This window comes from Mercenaria mercenaria, chromosome 2 (assembly GCF_021730395.1).
Source record: "Mercenaria mercenaria strain notata chromosome 2, MADL_Memer_1, whole genome shotgun sequence".
Taxonomy (NCBI): domain Eukaryota; kingdom Metazoa; phylum Mollusca; class Bivalvia; order Venerida; family Veneridae; genus Mercenaria; species Mercenaria mercenaria.
Window position 1 is genome coordinate 11,487,197 of NC_069362.1, and position 23,570 is coordinate 11,510,766.

The following is a 23,570-nucleotide window of genomic DNA, read 5'->3' on the forward strand; positions in this document are numbered from 1 at the left end:
AGACAATCTGGGTAGATAACTATGGACTGATTTTATGTTAAATTACCTCCTTTTGTTTCAAATTAAAATGGGTATATCTCCATAACTAATGAAGATATTGATCTGAAATTTCATTTATGCCATCACATGGACTTGGACAATCAGTTTAGATACATATTGACTGAATTTATAACAAGTTACCTCCCTTTATTTTTTATGTAAATGAATATACATTAGCAGCTTCTAATGAGATTGGTTTTAAATGTTATTTAAGTCTTCCAGGGTAAGGAATAGTCATGCTAGTACAAAAATGCAGCATTTGAGCCTAGGACCCTCAAACTTGGTATGGAGATTGGCCCTGACTAGTACGTGACCCATAGGTCAAAAGGGACTGTTACAGGAAAATATTTATCCTGATGATATTTAATGTGTACGCCTATGTGATCTAAATCAAAACTTGATCTTATCATTAAGAGCAATGGTACTCAGGTGAGTGAAATAGGGCCGTCATGGCCCTCTTGTTGGCTTTTGCAGCCATATAGAGACTTCTTTTATGTGTTGAATTGATACGTACATGCAAAATATCTTTACCAAAATAAGTTTTGGGTTCTATGATAAATCTATAAGATCTAATCTTATGTTCTGGAGTTATGGCCCCTGATTGAACCCTGAAAGAGCCAAAATTTGTTAATTATTACCTTGTGAACATGATAGTAGTGACATTTTACATTTGATTTTAACCACACTTACACACAACTTAAGTCACACTCTCTGTTCCTTTCGAAAACCGATGGAATTCCATCATGGGGTCTAGAGTAACTGCCCCAGAAAGGGGCAAATTTTCTATTTTGGCCCTTGCAGCCATAAAGAGATTTCATTTATGCTTTGATCTGATACAAACTTGCACATAATGTTTGTCTTGATGATCTGATGGAACATTTGGGGTTAAAATCTAGGTCATTAGGTCAAATCATAGAAAAAGCTTGTTAAGATTCTAGAGGCCACATTTATGAACTTATCTTCATGAAACTTGGTCAGAATATTTATCTTGATGATTTCTATGCCAAGTTCCAAACTGGGTCATGTGGGGGTCAAAAACAAGGTCACCCAGTGAAATCAAAGGAAATGCTTTTTAACTCTTCTGAGACCACATTTAATTTATTGCTCTATATTTATGAAACTTGGTAATAATCATAATGTTTATCTTGATGATTCCTAGGCCATGTTTGAAACTGAGTCATATGGGGTCAAAAATAGGTTACCCACTCAGATCAAAGGAAAAGCTTCAGCACTCTTGAGAGGCCCTATTTATTATCCTACCTTCATGAAACATGGTAAGAATGTTTATCTTTATGATTCCTAGGCCAAATTCGAAACTGGGTCATGTGGGGGTCAAAAACTAGGTCACCACTCAATTCAAAGGAAAAGCTCATTAACACTGTAGAGGCCACATTTGTTACCTATCTTCATGAAACTTGGTCAGAATGCTGATCTTGATGATTCTAAGGCCAAGTTGAACAGGTGAGCGATATAGGTTCATCATGTTTTCATTAACTTGCCACAAAGATAAGTGGTTTGCTTTCCATGAATATCAGGAAATCAAAATAAATGTCAGCATAATTATCTTTTCACCATCTAAATAGAACAGTCATAGAGATCCTGGACATGTTTGATTGTAATAAGTCTTCTGATGAAAATGAAGTGTGTGTCAGCTAACCCTTACCATGCTGGACATGATTGACTCTGCCTTTGTAACCAGTGTAGATTATGATCAACCTGGCGTACATATTGGAGTCATTAAATGGTCCAGTGATAGCTTCAGCTTCCTTAGATGTGTACTATTCACTATCACACACAAAAGTAGTTGAGCACGTTGTCTCCAGAGTTATCTCTTGTCAATTCTATTGATAATAAAATGTTATGTTTGATGCATGAAGGTGTGTTAAATTTTATTTAAAAATATCTTCTCTTTTTTCAGATAAGAGGCACTAAAAAGGTATGTTAAAGGCTTTATAAGTAACTGTTCCTGTTTCATTGTGATTTTTAAGTTAAGAAAAATGGCTGCCAGTAACACGGTTTCTATAAATAGCCTGGCAATTCCTCACTTACATTTTGTCACAGCCACACAAAGCAGTTTTAAGTGAATATAAAGTTAGGATTCAATGCAGTATATTTAAACTGAGGTGACAGATATTAATTAGGAAGACTTGTAATGGCTTGAACTTGATAGAAAAGTCTCCTTTGATCAAGGTTGTACCATGGATAAGTTGTCAAGATTGGATTCGTTTGTCCCCTGCCTCTGTTGATTTTAGCCCTGTTTTTAGGGAGCCAACCAGTTGAGCCTGAATTAATGCTCACAGGAGCACCTTGGGGTTTTCCTGAACCTTAAAAGCTTAGAAATTACCATATGGCCTGCAAAATGATACTGTGATTTTAAAAATATGAAAAACAAATTTTGGCCACCTCTTTTATTATTGGGTGGTACTATTATTCAAAATGTACATATACCTATATTCTTTCATTTGGTTTATACTTAAATTCAAATAGAAACATTTTTTTTTTACTGTTTTACATTACAGAGTATTTACTACTCAAATATCCCAGAGAATTCTCCCGATGGTACATCTGTTGTCACAGTATATGCCTTTGACAGTGACTTTCCAGACAATAACACATACGACCAGGTCCGATATTACATGGATGATGATAGATTTGATGTTGATCCAATAACTGTAAGTAGCATACATATATTTTAATAGATTTGAAGGATAAATAGATTATTAAAATAAAAAAAATTGTGCTACAACTTTTATCATTGTTTTTTATGTCCCTGATGGTGGAGACTTGGGAAGCATATAATGTTTGAATTGTCCATCCATCCAGCCAGCCAGCTATCTACCATCCATCCATCCATCCATCCATCCATCCAGTTCAAATGAAACTTGGTATACCGGTACTTCATCAACTTAAAGTTGACTTTCACATACTGTCAGGATTTTCATGTTGAAATTCAATGCCTCCAAAGGTGGGCATATTAAAACTACACTATCCATGTGTGCGTGTGTCCGTGTAACTCTGCCATCCATGAAGGGATTTTGAAATAAGTTGGCATAAATGTTTACCATAATGAGGTGACATGTCATGCACAAGACCCAGACCCCTAGCTCTAAGGTCAAGGTCACACTTGGAGGTTAAAAGTTAACATGGTCTGTTCTTGTCTGGTCCATAACTCTGCCATTGATGAAGGAATTTTAAAATTACTTGGCAAAAATGTTCCCTATATTCAGTTGAAGTTTCATGCACAAGAGCTAGACCCCTAACTCCAAGGTCAAAGTCACACTTAGAAGTCAATGGTGTTTCTTGTCTAGTCCATGTCTCAGCCATTTATCAAGGGATTTGAAAATAATTTGACACAAATGTTAACCATATTGTGTCACCTTTATTGGGGCCCGCTTCGGGGGCATTGTCCCCAACAGCAACAGTACTTGTTTTCAGTTATGGCCCTTTTTGGACCTTTAAATATCATATCTTCATCCAGGGGCCTCCATAGCTGAAAAGGTTGCTGACTTAAATCACTTGCCCCTCATTGATGTGGGCCTTACTCTGGGCATTGAATTCTTTATGTGAGGAAGTCATCAAGCTGGCTTACGGATAGTCGATCGTTCTACCCAGGTGCCCGCTTGTGATGAAATAATGTATGGAGGGGCACCTGGGGTCTTCCTCCACAATCAGCTCGAAAGTCGCCATATGACCTATGATTGTGTCAGTGCAACGTTAAATCCAACAAAATAAAATAAATAAATCTACAGTATCCATACAATTGAAATGGAAGTTGGTATACATTATTAACATGAAGTGGAAATGTGCATATTATTGGTAATTCTTTATCCAGGTATGTTTCCTGTATTAATGAACCTTTTTTGGACTTCGATGTGTTACAACTACATCTGAACATCGTGTACTCAGCACCTTTATCAGTTTCCATCCAATTCAAATGAAACTTTGTATTACATCATTAACATGAAGTGTGTATGTGTATAGAGGATTTTAATGTCTCATTAGTATTTTCTGGATTTATGCCCCTGTTTTGGGCTTTATATATTATTCTGTCCAGCATTGATATGGGAATATGGCATACAATTTTGACATCATAAAGCTTCGCTTTACAGGATAGCTGATTTTAATATCTAAGAAATGATATTCTGTTATACAAAAGTTGTGTTCTGCAAAACTGTATTTTTTTACAGTGCAAAAGTTTTGCTATTTTTACGTCGTCCATCGTGCATGCGTGCATTGTCCGTCGTCAACAGCTGTGTTCAAAAGATATCTCAACCATAACCACTAAATGGATTTTAATGAAACTTGGCATGGATGTTCCTTGGATGGTCTTGAGACCACCAAAGTTGTTCAAATGTTTCCGCTTAGTTGAACATAGGGAGCACCAGAGCTAAAAGTCTTCAAGCGGCGTCTCCTAAACCTATGGTCCAACTTTGAAATAATTTCACACAAATGGCCCTTTTGTCACCCTCTACCAAGATTGTTCAAATTATACTGATTTGTCGAAAAAATGGCCGACAAGGGGCAAGTTTTATTTTCCCTGTATGTATATATATATAGTGGAAATTAAAAAAAAAATTCTTGTGTGAAACTGCTGGCCTGATTTTAAAATAATTTTACACAAATGGTCCTTGTGTGACCCTCTACCAAAGTTGTTCAGATTATTTTGATTTGTCAAAAAACATAGCCACCAAAGGGCGTGGTCACCTTTCCCTATATTTATAAAGTGAAAACTTTAAAATCTTCTTGTGTGAAACTGCTGACCCGATATTAGAATAATTTTACACAAATGGTCCTTATGTGACTGCTTACTAAGATTTTTCAAATTATTTTGATTCATCAAAAATCATGGCTGCCAAACTGCCAGCCTGATTTTAAAATAATTTAGTTCTTCTGTGACCTTCTACAGAGATTATTCAGATTATTCCGATTCATCAAAAAACATAGCTGCCAGGGGTGTGGTCACTTTCACTTTTTGTTAGCTCACCTGTCACAAAGTGACAAGGTGAGCTTTTGTGATCGCGTGGCGTCCGTCGTCCGTGCGTCTGTCCGTTAACTTTTGCTTGTGACCACTCTAGAGGTCACATTTTTCATGGGATCTTTATAAAAGTTGGTCAGAATGTTTATCTTGATGATATCTAGGTCAAATTTGAAACTGGGTCAAGTGAGGTCGAAAACTAGGTCAGTAGGTCTAAAAATAGAAAAACCTTGTGACCTCTCTAGAGGCCATACTTTTCAACGGATCTTCATGAAAATTGGTCAGAATGTTCATCTTGATGATATCTAGGTCAGTTTTGAAACTGGGTCAACTATGGTAAAAATCTAGGTCAGTAGGTCAAATAATAGAAAAACCTTGTGACCTCTCTAGAGGCCATATTTTTCATGGGATCTGTATGAAAGTTGGTTTATATGTTCATCTTAATGATATCTAGGTCAATTTTGAAACTGGGTCAGCTGCGGTCCAAAACTAGGTCAGTAGGTATAAAAATAGAAAAACGTTGTGACCTCTCTAGAGGCCGTATTTTTCAATGGATCTTCATGAAAATTGGTTAGAATGTTTACCTAGATGATATCTAGGTCAAGTTTGAAACTGGGTCACGTGCCATCAAAAAGTAGGTCAGTAGGTCAAATAATAGAAAAACCTTGTGACCTCTCTAGAGGCCATATTTTTCATGGGATCTGTATGAAAGTTGGTCTGAATGTTCATCTTGTTGATATCTAGGATAAGTTTGAAACTGGGTCAACTACGGTCAAAAACTAGGACAGTAGGTCTAAAAATAGAAAAACCTTTTGACCACTCTAGAGGCCATATTTTTCAATAGATCTTCATGAAAATTTGTCTGAATGTTCACCTTGTTGATATCTAGGTAAAGTTTGAAACTGGGTCACGTGTGATCAAAGCTAGGTCAGTAAGTATAAAAATAGAAAAACATTGTGACCTCTCTAGAGGCCATACTCTTCATGAGATCTTCATGAAAATTGGTGAGTATGTTCACCTTGATAATATCTAGGTCAAGTTCAAAACTGGGTCATGTGCCTTCAAGAACTAGGTCATTAGGTCAAATAATAGAAAAACCTTGTGACCTCTCTAGAAGCCATATTTTTCAATCTATCTTCATAAAAATTGGGTCATGTGGAGACAGGTGAGCGATTCAGGACCATCATGGTCCTCTTGTATATAGTAGAAATTTAGAAAGTCTTCTTGTATTAAACCGTTCGTCTTATTTTAAAATAATTTTTACATGCGTGGTCACTTTTCATCAACAATTTCTTCAAATAACATCTCCCCCAAAACTACTGAATGGATTATGTGAAGATACAGCCTTGAAATTTAGATGACACACAGTTTTGCACACCAGTCTTAAAACTGATTTTCATTGACCCTCTTGTTTTTTGTTACTATACTGTATACATACAGTCTATATACATACAGTCCACATAATTATGCATTATTGTGTGCGTCAAATTGCAATATGCTATGTCAGTGTGTGAGGGGGATACATTCATCACCTTTAGTGATAACTCTAGTTTTGCTACAAAAATATACTTATAAAAGTTAATTGGTGTTTCTATATTGTAAAATTTGACAACAGCTTTATTCCTGCATTGCATTAAATTTGTTTATATTTTCTCAGGGCGAAATATTTGTTCGCCTTCGTAATGGTGCAGTATTGGACAGGGAGAGTAACGCACGTCTCAATGCACGAGTGATTGCAATCGACAACCCACTTGGACCACCTGACAACCAGAACCGCAGAGCAGCATCTGTAAGGCTATGAAATAATTTACTTTGTTTTAAGGAAATATTTGCAGCTTTGAAAGATAAGGCCATCTGTTACACTAACATTAACTCACATGCTCGTAGATTCCCTCATCTTGTTCAACTGCTCTGTGGTCATTTGTTTTAGATGATCATAGTAACATAAAACAATTGCTATATGTAATCATAAATTTATTTCATATAAAGGTATTACTATTACATTTGCAAACCTAACATTTACTGTAAGATTGATATCAAGACAAGATAGTTGTATGACTTGAGATTTGCAGGAAAAATTTTCCAAAATGTTATCGAAAAAGATGGCAAATCAAGTTTTTTTCAGGTCATTTACCAGAAAAAAACGAATGTAATATTTGAGAGGTAGTTTAAAGAAGGTGCATTTTCTTTAGGTGCAAGTAAGGCTGACAGATTTGAACGACAATTGTCCCACATTCTCCAGAAATGAGTATACAGTAACAATTTTCGAGACAATTGGTGTTGGTACGGATATATTGCAGCTGTTCTCTACTGACAGAGATACTGGAGATTTTGCTATTTCATACTACAGTAAAGTTTATGGTTCGGGTACAGACAAAAATGGTAAGTTCTTGGGTTTAAAGACCTTTTATAACTTTTGAAAGGTCATGCAGAATTTTTAGCCCCTGCCGAAGGCTGAGGGATATTGTTTTGGCCTGGTCGCCTGACTGTCTGTCCATCTGTCCAAAATTGAAAATCCTTATATTAATGCCTATAAGCTAGAATCACCAAGCCTCACATAATTATTAATTAGCACATGACATTTGCAAATGTATTATCTCCCTTGTTCTAGTTAAAGCAGTGGTATTCCCCTTGATTTGGTAAAAAAAAATTCAAAATGCTTATACTTCAAAAAGCATTTAAGTGAACACCCCTTCGAGTAACAAATGGCTTCAACTTCAAATGGGTTCAACTTTTGAAGACGAAATAAATGTGAATTTTATTTGTTTGTTAGGTTTAAATTTCAGGGGTTGATGCAAACACAAAATCTGTGAAAAAAAAAAAAGAATCCTTCATAAACATTGGTAATTGTAGATTACTGTGAAATCATTTAAATTGGCTGGCATGAAATTTTGTGCAAACATGAAAAAGAACTGTTTCGCGTGGGCTTTAATTGCGCATTTTTGATTTTTGAAAAAAAAAAAAAAAAAAAAAAATGTTGAAATCGCAAGTACGGCAAGCAGCATTATTACGTATCACCTGTCAATTAGAGCTCGTTTTATGGCCTTGTGAAATAAGCAGTATGACAGTTCAACTGATAATTGTTGTTAATTGATACGATGGTTAGACAAAGTGTGACAGAGTATCAAAGGGTCAGTTAGAATAAAAGAGGTGTTTGAAGACGTATTATGAGTGGCGCTGTCCAATTACTCTAAAACAACAATGACATGTGCAAATAATTCTTGTAACATTCAAGAGGATATATAAAATTGATCAGAAATAATTTTCATCATTTTCATCTTTCCTCCGAGAATATGTTAATATATTAGTTATAAAACGTAAGAAATAACTATCGTTGAGGTATTAGTATGACTAGTATTCTTGAATGGTTGAAAAATGGCAAAGCTGACACCCGTCGGTTGCGGAACCAGGTCTTCCTGATTCTACCGATGCTTCAAATTTAAAAGAAGCCTTTAATCTGTTTTAGGTTTGGTTCGAGTACAATATTGCATTCGTTAACACATTGAAGCATTGTTTTTCACAGGGGCAGAAGCAATTATTGTGATAAAGCACGTGAAACATAAACTTGAGCAGTATGGTGTACATATCAAGATCACCGGCGATCTAGCACGTTCCATTTCTAAGACGTATGGGATTCGTTAAGACACGCCAGACAAATGATATCAAAAAGCTACCAATAAATTTCAAAGAAATTAAAACCGAGTACATTAAAAAAAATGTCTAACATGGTAACAGAGCAGAGTGTTCCAGATAATTTGTGACCAGACCGGCTGTCAGATGGTACCGTTTTAGTAAAAACAAATAAGTTCCTATCAAGACAACCTTTTCTTAACTGCGGATCAATTAAGAAGTTTTCAGAAAGACTGAAATACACGAGGCTCATAACATACATATATTTCAGACAGGAAATAAATTCGGATAACTATGCACCAAATGGATTAATAATAGCGCGGTCTTAAATTCGCGCATCGGTCCTAGTGCGAAATATGCGAAAATTCGTCCTACATGAACAAAAATAATTTTGCAGTATATGAACACAGGCAAGCCTGTACTAATTGTAGGCCTGAAGTTATGCCAACAGTGGCATCTGAGGTATTCCTTAACCATTAATAAGATGGAAAATTGCCATATGACCTACCAATCGTGTGGCATAAAACCCAGCAAAACAAACAATTTTGTGTTTGGTACTCATACACTGATTTTCTCTGTAATTTGCGTTATTATTCTGTAATGTTTGTGAAATAATATTTGTTACAGATTTCTTTGATGTGAGAAAGGAGTTTGGACGTGTTTACGTAAAGAAAAGCTTAATAAGAAACACAGGAACATACCATTTCCAAGTCAGCGCACAAGATAATTTAGGGAAAGGATGTACAGTAAATTCTACTGTGATTGTGAAAGTTATGCAATCTGCCAATGCTCCACCAGTCTGGGTCATCCCTCCTATAGACAACATGACAATTTATGTTCTTGAGGTAACATGCAAATTTATACATTTCCTTACGTAGAATTATTTTTGCAACAGTCCAAAAAGTATTCACCTTCTAAACAAATTCACTGCAGCTAATGTTGTACTGTTTGTAGGCAAACAAGAATAGAAAATTCTACAGTATATTTCTGTTGACACCAAAATGTTTTATTGAAAGAGTGCTGTAAGTTTACAGTTAGCTGTATGGAGCCCAATGCCTTTAAGCTTTAGCCTGCTAGTGGCATGTGTTTCTGCCTTTGCGACTAAAGCTGATCAAGATCAGCCTGCACATGCACATCATTGCAGGCTGATCATGGTCTGCACTGTTCGCTGTCCAGTCGGTAAATTTTCAGTGAACATGCCTTCGAATAATAAATGGTATTGCCCAGATTGAATGATGCGCAGGCTGATCTTGGTCTGCACTGGTCGCAAACATAGAATTACTTGCCGCCAGCAGGCTAAAGGTTAAATATATCTAAACAAGCATTGATTCCACATATCTTACTCATGTTGTCAAGTGGTTAGTTACATACTCTGAACAAATATGTACTGGTACAAAATCTAGAAAAACTGGAAAACTGTTTAAAATGCAGCAAAGCATTGTTTAGAACGCATTTTTCAGGTTGTCTATCAGAACAATGAGGAGGGCTGTTGCACCTTCTCCAGCACCAGCACATGTGTTGGTTGAATTTTTCTTATGAAGTCCAATATCTCCTGCAGTAAACTTGCTGTACTTGCTCTTAGTGATAATGTTCATTAGAATGACAAGATGTGTAATTTTACCTTCAATATTTCCCTTTTTTTACCCTTTTAAATATAGAAATTTCTATAAGTCCTTCATCAATATTTCAGTTGAAACTTGGTGTACTTCTTCATAGCAGCATTGTGCACTAGTTTGACAGGCTGGATAACTCTTCCTGCAGTGTTACTAGATTTATGCCATTTTATTAATCAGTGCAGATTCTATGCTGAAATTTCGCACTTATCTTTCAGGTTTTAACACGAGATTAAAGCATCAAGTCCAGTATGTCTTGCAATTGAAAGGTTTAAAATAAAACGGTCTCCTTTCTTGGACTTTGAAAATATAGTTGAAATTTTGCATACAAATTGCTCTGTCCAAAGTCAATTTGGATATTGAATTGGAATTTTATGCAAGTTATTGAGGTTAGATGAAACATGGTGAAAGGTGTATGTTTCGTAACTGTGGATTTAAATTTTGCCAAAGTTATGCCCAGTTTTAGACTTAGGAAATGCAGGTTAAAGTTTTGCATGGAATTTACTATCTCCAAAGATAATGCAGATACTTGGTTAGAATTTCACAGAGATGTGGTTGCAGCTGAACATGATCACAGCATTAAGGCCCATAACTCTTACATGAATTTGGACAATAAACCTATTCTAAGGTAGAGAATTCATTTTACTGACAAGCCTGAAAATAGTAGCTAGAGCATGCTATCATGCAACAGCTCTTGTGAAAACATTTATTTGTTGATATTTTGCAGGAACAATACAATGGAATGCTGGTGTATGATATTTCTGCTAGAGATGATGACACTGGAGTGAATGGCATTGTCGATTACAGTTTCATTTACAATGGAGATACAACACAAAGAACCCCAGACTTCAGGATCAACAAGTATACAGGGGTGATTCACGCTGAGATCGTCTATGATAGAGAGAAAATCGACAAATATGTGGTAGGGAATATAGTGGAAATATCTATGCAAATCACACTGTACTATTTGATTGAATAAGTTTCCTGAGTTTTAAACATATGTGTACGCAAAACAGAATTTCTTTTATTTTCAAAACATTATATGAGCTGCACCATGAGAAAACCAACATAGTGCGTTTGTGACCAGCTTGGATCCTGACCAGCCTTAGCATCCACACAGTCTGGTCAGGATCCATGCTGTTCGCTTTCAAAGCCTATTGCAATTAGAGAAACCTTTAGCGAACAGCATGGATCCTGCACAGATGCGCAGACTGGTCTGGATCCATGCTGGTTACAAACGCACTATGTTAGTTTTCTCAAGGTGAGGCACAAGACATATGTTGGCTTTTGTCTAATATTGTGACATAAGAGACAGTAAATTATCATAACAAATATTTCTTCTATACACTTCCAGTTATTGCTAAAGGCTGTTGATAATGGTGAAACACCACTTGAAACAACAAGGTTCCTTACAGTGGTGGTGTTGGATGTAAATGATAATGCACCAGTATTTGCTGATAGAGAGGTAAGATCGCAGTTTCATCAATATTTTGAAAGATTCATTCCAGTGGTACATATTTTAGTTAGATGTAACTCATTGCAGAGTTGGAGCTGTCTTCTGCGCATGCCCGAAAGTGATTATCAATTGTAGCGCACTGCAAAAATATGCATATTTTTGCATGTCCGCAAGCATTTAGTGTATAATATGCATAATATACTGACTAAAAATTAGGGTTAGTATCACCATGGTTACAAAATATATACATTTAAGATATTTTTCATTCAAATTTAGTTAATCCGGTATGTACCGGAGTCTGTAATTTACACCGGCGCTCCAAGTCTGCATTGAGTCACAGTCATTTTAGTTTAAGATTTTATAGAAGGTGCCCTGTTAGCTCAGTGCAAACATTAATTCCTACCTAATGGTGGTATGCACACACTGAGTTTACACTATACTGACTAAAGGTTAGGGTGAGGTTTGTAGGGCCTCCCTGGCCAAGTGGTTAAGGTCACTGACTTTGAATCACTTGCCCCTCACCAATGTGGGTTCAAGCCTCTCTGGGCATTGCCATTGAATTCTTCTTATGAGGAAGCCATCCAGATGGCTTACAGAAGGTCGGTGATTCTACCCAGGTGCCCACCTGTGATGAAATAATACACTAAGGGGCACCTGGGGTCTTCCTCTACCATCAAAGCTGGTAAGTTGCCATATGACCTATAATTGTGTCAGTGCAAAGTTAAACCCAACAAAAACAAAAACCTAGGTTTTTGTCAAGCCCGCTTGCGGTGAGCTCGATATAGTTTTGGCGGGTCGGTGTATATGCGTGCGTGCGTCCGTCTGATTTTGTCCAGACCACAACTTTGACATGCACGGACCAATCTTGTTTATATTTGGCATGAATGTTTACATCTATGAGAAGGAGTGTCATGCGCAAACCCCATGTTCCTATCTCAAAGGTCAAGGTCACAATTGGAGGTCAAAGGTCAAATTGAAGTTTGTCAGAAGCATTTCTTCTTCATACATGGTGGGATTTTGATGTAACTTGGCATGAATCTTCACCATTATGAGATGGAGTGTCATGCGCAAGAACCAGGGCACTAGGTCTAAGGTCAAGATCACACTTGACAGCTGGCGGGCTCGACATTCTGCCCGTGGGCATACTTGTTATAGTGTACCATTCAGTGTGTTTGTGTGTGTTCAATGTGGGAAAATTAATGCTGACTATTAGCTCAACTAAAAATTATAATTTGCTCAATACAAAGGCTATATATTAATAGTCCCTTACCTGTTCTGTTGTTTTATAATTATGCAAAGATTAATTAATAAGTTCCCAGGATATATGTAGTATGTTAAGAATTTTTATCTACCAGTAATATTTCCCACTACTTTTGGAAGCTTGGTGATTCAAAATGCATTTAATATATATGAAGGATTTTATATAACTGTAAAATCTTCCACTAATTTTGAAAGCTTGAAGGATCAAAATACATTAAATATATTAACCTTTAACCTGCTGGCAGCAAGTGATTCTGCCTCTGTGACCAGTGCAGATGAAGATCAGCCTGCACACCTCTACAGGCTGATCATGGTCTGCACTCTTTGCTTTTCAGTCTGTAAATTTTCAATGAAAACTCCTTTGGATGCCTAAATTAAATGATTGACCAGTCCATTTTAGAAATTAAGCAGGTTGCTGTGACTTTTTATGACTTCAGAACAAGTAAACATCCATTCAGGTGCTCATAAATTTTATGAAGTATTGTTCAAAAGCACATCTAGGTTCTTCCTTGAACATCGTCATAAGACTTAGATTATATCAATAAAAAATGAGCCATGCCATGAGAAAACCAACATAGTGGGTTTGCGACCAGCATGAATCCAGACCAGCCTGCGCATCCGGGCAGTCTGGTCAGGATCCATGCTGTTCGCTTTTAAAGCCTATTGGAATTGGAAAAACTGTTAGCGAACAGCATGGATCCTGACCAGACTGCGCGGATGCGCAGGCTGGTCTGAATCCATGATGGTCTCAAACCCACTATGTTGGTTTTCTCATGGCACGGCTCAAATTACGTTGAAAACCAACAAAGAACCTGTCAAAAAGGAGCATTATGCATAAACATACAGCTAGAAATGCAATACTTCCAATGTTTCACATGAACTTGTACAGTCAGAGCCATAAAGGGAGGTAATAAAAAAAGATCACATTTATTCTACTTTCTGCTGTATAAATCAAATATTTAGATCTATCGCAAAGTTCACAAAAATAGGAAATTACACAAATTGATATATGGTGTGTTCATAGTAAAAAATGTGACAACCAACATCATTATGACGCTTCAAAACTACATTGTACAATCAAAACCCTGATAATGCTTTAAATATATAACTAATAAAACAAGCTTAGATTTCAGTTGACACAAGGCATGTGTGAGGTTCTGCAATAAAAAAAAACCTTTTTTTTTCAGTTCCAAATTGATGTAACGGAGAATCAGCCACTTGGTGACATTAGACAGATTCCGTCTGCTACTGATCTAGATCTAAATCCTGTCATTGTCTATGACATAATATGTAAGTTATTCTTTGCCTAAGCTTTAGATAGATTTTGTCTGTGACAATAGCTCTACTAAGCTTATTCAATCATTAGTTGTCTGTCGTCTGGTGTTTTACAAAAACGTAGTCTTTTCCAAATACAGTTAGGCCGTATGTATTGAAAATTCACCAGATAGTTACTTTAAGTAGTCTTCTTTATCTCTTTTACAAAATTAATGGAGTCGGTATCTGCTCAAGTGTGGTTGCTATGGTTAAAAAAAAGCAAAAACTTAAAAAAAAAAAAAACTGTTGTCTTTGAAATCACAGTTAACCTTTAGCCCGCTGGCAGCATGTGATTCTGCTTTTGCGAACAGTGCAGACTAAGATTAACCTGCATTGTTTGCTGTTCAGTCCGTAAAATTTCAGTGAACGCCCCTTCGATAAATAAATGATATTGCTAAAATTGAATGATGGACCAGTCCAGTTTAGAAATTTAGCAGTAAAAAGTAAAGGGGAAGTTAATCCTAATCCTAGGGACAAAAGATTTTGACATAATACTTCCTTTTTATGCCCCCGAAGGGAGGCATATAGTTTTTGAACCGTCTGTCTGTCGGTCTGTCCGCATTTTTCGTGTCCGGTCCATATCTTTGTCATTGATGGATGGATTTTCAAATAACTTGGCATGAATGTGTACCACAGTAAGACGAGGTGTTGCGCGCAAGACCCAGGTCCGTAGCTCAAAGGTCAAGGTCACACTTAGACATTAAAGGATAGTGCATTGATGGGCGTGTCCGGTCCATATCTTTGTCATCGATGGATGGATTTTCAAATAACTTGGCATGAATGTGTACCACAGTAAGACGACGTGTTGCGCGCAAGACCCAGGTCCGTAGCTCAAAGGTCAAGGTCACACTTAGACATTAAAGGATAGTGCATTGATGGGCGTGTCCGGTCCATATCTTTGTCATTGATAGATGAATTTTCAAATAACTTAGCATGAATGTGTACCACAGTAAGACGACATGTCACGCGCAAGACCCAGGTCCGTAGCTCAAAGGTCAAGGTCACACTTAGACATTAAGGGATAGTGCATTGATGGGCGTGTCCGGTCCATATCTTTGTCATCGATGGATGGATTTTCAAATAACTTGGCATGAATGTGTACCACAGTAAGACGACGTGTCGCGCGCAAGACCCAGGTCTGTACCTCAAAGGTTAAGGTCGCACTTAGACATTAAAGGATAGTGCATTGATGGGCGTGTCCGGTCCATATCTTTGTCATCAATGGATGGATTTTCAAATAACTTGGCATGAATATGTACCACAGTAAGACGACGTGTCGCGCACAAGACCCAGGTCCGTAGCTCAAAGGTCAAGGTCACACTTAGACTTTAAAGGTCATTTTTCATGATAGTGCATTGATGGGCGTGTCCGGTCCATATCTTTGTCATTCATGCATGGATTTTAAAATAACTGCGCATTAATGTGTGACACAGTAAGATGACGTGTCGCGCGCAAGACCCAGCTCCGTAGGTCAAAGGTCCTAAACTCTAACATCGGCCATAACTATTCATTTAAAGTGCCATCGGGGGCATGTGTCATCCTATGGAGACAGCTCTTGTTGTTTAAAGAATTCCATCTCATCTAAAATGAGAAGTGTTTTGCATGCACAGATCAGTGTTAAAATTCTGCTGTGTAACCTTAGCAGAAAGGCCATTTTGAATAAGTGTCAGTCTCACAATGTCACATTGTTAATCATAGTCTGTAATTAGTCCCCTACTGGTTGAAAACCAGTTTCGGGGACTATAGGAATGCACTTTTCCGTCATTCCGTCTTTCCGTCATTCCGTCATTCTGTCATTCCGTCATTCCGTCCGTCCGCAATTTCGTGTCCGGTCCATAACTCTGTCATCCATGAAGGGATTTTAATATTACTTGGCACAAATGTTCCCCATGATGAGACGACATGTCATGCGCAAAACCCGGACCCCTAGCTCAAAGGTCAAGGTCACAATTGGAGGTCAAAGGTCAACAGGGCTTTTTTCCTGTCCGGTCCACAACTCTCCCATCCTTGAAGGGATTTTAGTATTACTTGGCACAAATGTTCCCCATGATGAGGTGATGTGTCATGCGCAAATCCCGGACCCTTAGCTCAAAGGTCAAGGTCACAATTGGAGGTCAAAGGTCAACAGGGCTTTTTTCCTGTCCAGTCCATAACTCTCCCATCCATGAAGAGATTTTAATATTACTTGGCACAAATATTCCCCATGAGGAGACGACGTGTCATGCGCAAAACCTGGACCCCTACCTTAAAGGTCAAGGTCACAATTGGAGGTCAAAGGTCAACAAGGCTTTTTTCCTGTCCGGTCCATAACTCTCCCATCTTTGAAGGGATTTTAATATTACTTGGCACAAATGTACCTCATAATAAGATGATATGTCATGCACAACTTTCAGACCACTAGCTCAAAGGTCAAGGTCACACTTAGGAGTCAAATGTTAACATAGCATGAACAGGGTCTGTTTCGTGTCCGGTCCATAACTCTGACATTCATTAAGGGATTTTAATATTACTTAGCACAAGTGTTCCCCATGATGAGACGACGTGTCATGCGCAAATCCCGGACCCCTAGCTCAAAGGTCAAGGTCACAATTGGAGGTCAAAGGTCAACAGAGTTTTTTTCCTGTCCCGTCCATAACTCTGCCATCCATGAAGGGATTTTAATATTACTTGGCACAAATGTTTCCCATGATGAGACGACACCCAGTACCCTAGCTTAAAGGTCAAGGTCACACTTTGAGATCAAAGGTCAAGAGGATTTTTTTCCTGTCCGGTCTATAACTTTGTCATGCAAAGCAGGATTTAGATATCAGTTGGCACAAATATTCCCCTGGATGAGACAACATGTCATGCGCAAGAACCAGATCCCTAGGTCTAAGGTCAAGGTCATATTTAGAGGTCAAAGGTCAAATTCAAGAATGACTTTGTACGGAACATTTCTTCTTCATGCATGGAGGGATTTTGATGTAACTTGGACCAAATGTTCACCACCATGAGGCACCCTTATTTTTAGAATTATACCCTTTGTTGTAACTATAAATAGATTTTATTGTAACTTTTTTATTACTGGCGGTAGAGAAAAATCGAGACCACTTTTCTGTGGTACAGCATGCATGTTATATCCAATTTTCAGGTGTATTTTGACCTATCTCTACCTGGTAAAGAGTTTCTTGTGGACTTATATTATTTTTATTTATTTATTTATTTTTTATTTTTTAAAGATTAATTTCCCTTTGTTGTTACTATAAATAACTTACATGATAACATTTTTATAATCAGCCAAAAAAATTCAATATGAAAACAACTGTGGGTTTTTATATATGCACATTTTAATCCAAGTGTGTTGTTATAACATATTGTATATGTAGTACAATATTGTTTATACATCATTGACAGATATCAGTTCATTATGTTATACTGCAGTAGAGAAAATTAGGTGCCTTCCAGTAGGGGACTTTGTATTGCATGGCAATACTTCATTCACTTGTTATGTCAGATATGTCAAATAAGCAAATAAGGCACAATAAATTTATATTTCAGCTGGGAACGAAGATGGTGTATTTGAGCTTGACAGAAATACTCGTATGCTGCGGCTGCTAAAGCCGCTAGATCGGGAAAGTAGAGGAATTTACTACATTGATGTGCAAGCTTCAAATGATGAAGCAGATTATACAGTTATTCGTAACCGCCGTCGTCGAGCTGCTGACCCTAGCATAATCACTCTGAAAGTCATTGTTGGAAACATCAATGATTTAGCACCTTCCTTCTTACAGGATGAGTACTTCGGATGTATGTGTACTCTAATGAATATTTTTCCAAATTCTGATAAGCTTATTTTCAATAAATGATAAACAAATTCAACATAGTTTCAATGCAGTGTTAGTTTCCTTGAGTGTGATGTTACAAACTTTTTAAGACACAACTGATTTTGGCCAAGATTGAACCTTTAGCTTGCTGGCGGCAACTGATTCTGCCTTTGCAACCAGGACAGACCAAGATCAACCTGCACATCCATGCAGTCTGCTCATGGTCTGCTCTGTTTGCTGTTTAGTCAATAAAGTTTAATTGAACACCTTTGAATAATAAATGGTACTGCCCAAATTCAATGATGGACCAGTCCATTTTAGAAATTTAGCAGGTTAAAAGGTTCAGGTTTAGGTAGTGAAAATGGTCTCCAGTGTTATTTTAAGTACTGATACTTTGTTTATAGCTTTATTTGCATGAGTGTGATAATATTTTGCAGGTGTTTCTGTAAGAGCGGAATATGGCAAGCACATTCTAAAGGTTCAGGCCATTGATCGTGATGCTGTGGGTACTGGAGTCGTACGTTATAGAGTTACAGGTGGTAACAAAGTGGGTAACACAACACTGTTTGACATCGAACCAAAACATGGAGTTGTTAGAAATAAGGTTCTGATGAAAAAATATGCTGACAGTACATTCTTTGTCACCATAAATGCAAGAGATCAGGAGAATATTGAAACCGCTGAGTCTGCAGACACTGTTGCTAAGGTTTGTTCATTATTTACAATAAAATCCAAACAGTAATTATTTTTGATCTAGACATTGAGTTAAACAGTCGTGTCTAAAGTTTTTTTTGAACCTCCAGTTTATTACAACATTTTTATGAGACCATGATTTTTAGCCTTTTGTGTAGGTAATACTTTTGTTAGGATTCATGTACAAAAGTCTGAAAAATATTTTGATGTCTAGTTGACCTTTTGTTCTTATCTGTTACTGCCATGTGTATTGTTTCCTTTGGATGGTCTTCATAGAGAGGTTACACTCGGATCAAATCGCTGCCTCCTTTGGTTAGTGGTAGAGTGCCCACTTCAGCTGTGAGAGGTCACAGGTTTGCTGCCTGGCAGTGTCATAACAGAGACGTGAAAAATAGTACTAGATCTAGTAACTTTTCAATATTAAAGAGACAGTACAAGGACTGGTCAGTCCAGTGTCAGTATTATGTTACTGGTAGGAGTATCATGTCTGTAGTGAGACATGTCAGCCCACTGTCAGTATTATGTGACTGGGTGGGGTATCATGTCTATAGTGAGACAGGTCAGCCCAATGTCAGTCTTATGTGACTGGGTGGGGTATCAATTGTCAGCAGTGAGACAGGTCAGCCCAGTGTCAGTCTTATGTGACTGGGTGGGGTATCATGTCTGCAGTGAGACAGGTCAGCCCAGTGTCAGTCTTATGTGACTGGGTGGGGTATCATGTCTGCAATGAGATGGGTTAGCCCAGTGTCAGTATTATGTGACTGGGTGCGGTATCATGTCTGCAGTGAGACAGGTCAGCCCAGTGTTAGTCTTATGTGACTGGGTGGGGTATCATGTCTGCAGTGAGATGGGTTAGCCCAGTGTCAGTCTTATGTGACTGGGTGGGGTATCATGTCTGCAGTGAGATGGGTTAGCCCAGTGTCAGTATTATGTGACTGGGTGGGGTATCATGTCTGCAGTGAGACAGGCCAGCCCAGTGTTAGTATTACGTGACTGGGTGGGGTATCATGTCTGCAGTGAGACAGGTCAGCCCAGTGTCAGTCTTACATGACTGGGGTGGGGTATCATGTCTGCAGTGAGACAGGTCAGCCCAGTGTCAGTATTATGTAACTGGGTGGGGTATCATGTCTGCAGTGAGACCGGTCAGCCCAATGTCAGTATTACATAACTGGGTGGGGTATCATGTCTGCAGTGAGACATCACCCCAGTGTCAGTATTACGTAACTGGGTGGGGTATCCTTGTCTGCTGTGAGAAGTCAGCCCAGTGTCAGTATTATGTCACTGAGTGGGGTATCCTGTCTGCAGTGACACAGGTCAGCCTAGTGTCAGTATTGCATGTCTTGGCGGGGTATCATGTCTGCAGTAAGACAGGTCAGTCCAGTGTCAGTATTATGTAACTGGGTGGGGTATCATGTCTGCAGTGAGACAGGTCAGCCCAATGTCAGTATTATGTAACTGGGTGGGGTATCATGTCTGCAGTAAGACAGGTCTGCCCACTATCAGTATTACGTGACTGAGTGGGGTATCATGTCTGCAGTGAGACAGGTCTGCCCACTATCAGTATTACGTGACTGACTGGGGTATCATGTCTGCAGTGAGACAGGTCAGCCCAGTGTCAGTATTATGTGACTGGATGGGCTGTCATATCTTCAGTGTGATATTCCATTGAGGAAGAACTATAAAGCTGGGCATTTGGCTTTCTGCTACAACACTGAATTTTAGATATCAGAAAATTTGTTGAAAATGACGCTGAACCCGAACACACACATTCAAGATGCAATGTATGGATTTCTTCATAATTTTCATTGTAAAGAATGTTGAAAGACATTTTGTTTACTGTGTAAAAGATATAGTAAGTCATTAAATACTTTACAATTTAATTTGTTCCTTTATTATAAGTATTGTAAAATTTCTGCAGATATTTGTTCACCAGCCAGGAAATGAAGTGAAATTGGAGATCACACAAAAGACTAGTGAAGTACGTCTGTATCAAACACAGATTCAAGAGTAAGCACTGGTTTCTCTCAAATTTACATACTGCAAAATCATTCTTTTTTGTTTAGTATGAAATTTGAGCCATGCCATGAGAAAACCAACATAGTGGCTTTGCGACCAGCGTGGATCCAGACCAGCCTGTGCATCCGCGCAGTCTGGTCAGGCTCCATGCTGTTCGCTAACAGTTTCTCCAATTCCAATAGGCTTTAAAAGCGAACAGCATGGAGCCTGACCAGACTGCGCGGATGCGCTGGCTGGTCTGGATCCATGCTGGTCGCAAACCCACTATGTTGGTTTTCTCATGGCACGGCTCATTTATTGGTTTTAGGCAAAACATGTTAACATGTTGTGATATAAATTCATGACTACATGTTATTTAATGTGTCTCTGTTATCATGTTGTGATATAAATTCATGATTTTATGTTATTCATGACTCTCTGTTAAAACACAATGTTGTGATATAATTTCATCTTACTTGTTTTTTTTATGTCTCTGTTAATACATGGTGTGATATAAAGTCATGATTATATTGTTTGTTTTTGTGTTAATATATGTTGCGCTAGTGAAAAGACATTTAGAATAATTAACATTAAGCCTGCTGGCGGCAAGTGGTTTTGCCTTTGTGGCCAGTACAGACCAAGATCAGCCTGCACATCCGTGGTCTGCACTGTTCGCTATTCAGTCAGTACATTTTCAGTAAACACCTCTAACTTTGAATAAGAAGTGTTACAGCCCAGATTGAATAATAGGCCAGTCCATTTTAGAAATTTAGCAGGCTTAAGGATTAGTGTTTTGCAATGTCTGAAAACTCTTTGTTTCATAGCTATTGATTATATTGTGCTCTGAAAGTAAAATTATTTCATTTGCCACTCAAAGCCTTTGATTCAACTTTGTGTTAAATGTAAAATGCTATCACTTGCGTGTCAAAACTGTTGTCCGAGTCAGACTATTGAGTGATTAAGATCACTGATTGTAAATCACTAACCCCTCACCGATGTGGGTTTGCAGTGTCACTTGCAGTATAGAACTGTTCATGTGAGGCAGCCACCAGATGGCACATGGAAGGTTGGTGGTTCTACCCAGGTGCATGCCTTGCCTAGAATAAATTCCAGAATGGTACCAGAGCTCTTCTTCCATATCAAAAGCTTGAACGGTTGTCATATGACCAAAATTGTGGCAGTGTGAGTCAAAATCCAACAAAACAAAATGAAGCTGACTGTATTGACAACTTATGCCAATTAACCAGCAAGTGATTTTGCCTTTGCGACCAGTGCAAACCAAGATCAGCCTGTACATTCGTAGTCTGTACTGTTCGCTATTCAGTCAGTAATTTTTCAGTGAACACCCCTTTGAATAATAAATGGTATTGCACAAATTGAATGATGGACTAGTCCACTCTAGAAATTTAGCAGGCTAAGGGTTAAAGAAATATTTATGAAAGGCAACATTTCTGTCATAAACTTTTTTCTGTTCTGTTTTTCAGTATAATAGCAAAAGCGCAAGATTTAACATATGTATGTATACATGACTTACGGGACCATGAAGTGGACACTGTGGGATCTGTGACTCCTTTATGGTAAGTAGGTATACCATATAATTAATGTGGCTGGTAATTTTAGACCTACTTTGTTTTTAAAGAAAAAAGGATGTATTATGTTTCTGCCATGGATACAGATATTCAGGAAAAATTTTATTGTATAGATCAGGGATGAGAACAGTTAGACAAAATTTTACTGTAAGGAAGCACTGCACGTTTTGATAGAAACTATTTCTACAATGTAGAATTTGATTAAACACTGATTTTTCAAAACTTCAGAATATACCTAGAAAATTCAGCAGATAAAAATGTGTACTTGATTTTTTTGATAGACTGATTTGAAAAATAAGGACCTCACGCAATATTTCATAATGGGAGTCTATGGGAAAATCATAATTTTCATAACATTTTCGCAAATAGAAATTTTTCTACACTGTAGATTTTGATGAAACTTCTCACAGTTGTAAATAAGGACATGGCCTATTATTTGATGAAATAAAATGTATAGGTCTGTCTGCTTATTTTTGAGACATTTGACCACGATTAAAGCGAACCAGACATTTCACGCTAATTTTAAGACATTATTTTGAAGTATTTAACGCGTCGATGTTTTAATATCATATTTTGACTTTAGAAATATAGCAACAGTGCCATTGTAATAAATTTACTCACAGGTTGCGATTAATTCATAAAATGATTTTCATTTCTGCATGCGGAATCCAGGCTTTATTCTACGTTTTCCGGATAAATAATGTTATGCCATCACTTCCGGTTTATTAAACATGCAGAACTACCTTAAAATCAAAAGTGGAAAGTTGCTCTAGAACATGTAAAGAACAAAATAGTATTATAGTAACTATTGTGAAATGAAGTCAATGTTGCCATTTCAATTCTTTGTACTTATCAAATGTTGTCTGCAGAATTGTATGAGCTTGTGCTGGGAAGTAACTTGTGTTGATTCATTTGGGCATTGATTATAACAAAAAGTGCATTGAATTTCCTGTGTCTGATATTATAATGGAGTTTCCTGTACCCATTTAAGAGTTTTTCCATGGACAGATAGTTGATCAGTTTCTTCTGGGGCTCCTTGGCTTAGTGCTTAAAGTTGCTGTCGTCAGATTCTTTTTCCATCCTGCTGTTTGTTTGTGACTCATCAGTGAGGTTAACCCTTATAAAGTTTTCAGTAAGCACCCCTTCAAATAATAAATGGTATTGTCCAAATTGAATGATGGGCCAGTCCATTTTAGAAATTAA

General features: G+C 37.6%; 1 protein-coding gene across 1 annotated transcript in view; it reads left to right on the forward strand.

Annotated features, from left to right (window-relative positions):
• The window catches only part of LOC123561964 (cadherin EGF LAG seven-pass G-type receptor 2-like), a 73,604-nt gene that overhangs the window by 32,873 nt on the left and 17,161 nt on the right, over positions 1–23,570 (forward strand). Inside the window, exons 6-17 of the mRNA XM_053524421.1 lie at positions 1,958–1,975; positions 2,559–2,711; positions 6,672–6,803; positions 7,207–7,396; positions 9,272–9,489; positions 10,985–11,179; positions 11,612–11,722; positions 14,161–14,263; positions 17,825–18,073; positions 18,528–18,796; positions 20,702–20,790; positions 22,263–22,355. Of these exons, the coding sequence (XP_053380396.1) occupies positions 1,958–1,975; positions 2,559–2,711; positions 6,672–6,803; positions 7,207–7,396; positions 9,272–9,489; positions 10,985–11,179; positions 11,612–11,722; positions 14,161–14,263; positions 17,825–18,073; positions 18,528–18,796; positions 20,702–20,790; positions 22,263–22,355 (1,820 nt within the window). The remainder of the gene's footprint in view (positions 1–1,957; positions 1,976–2,558; positions 2,712–6,671; positions 6,804–7,206; positions 7,397–9,271; positions 9,490–10,984; positions 11,180–11,611; positions 11,723–14,160; positions 14,264–17,824; positions 18,074–18,527; positions 18,797–20,701; positions 20,791–22,262; positions 22,356–23,570) is intronic.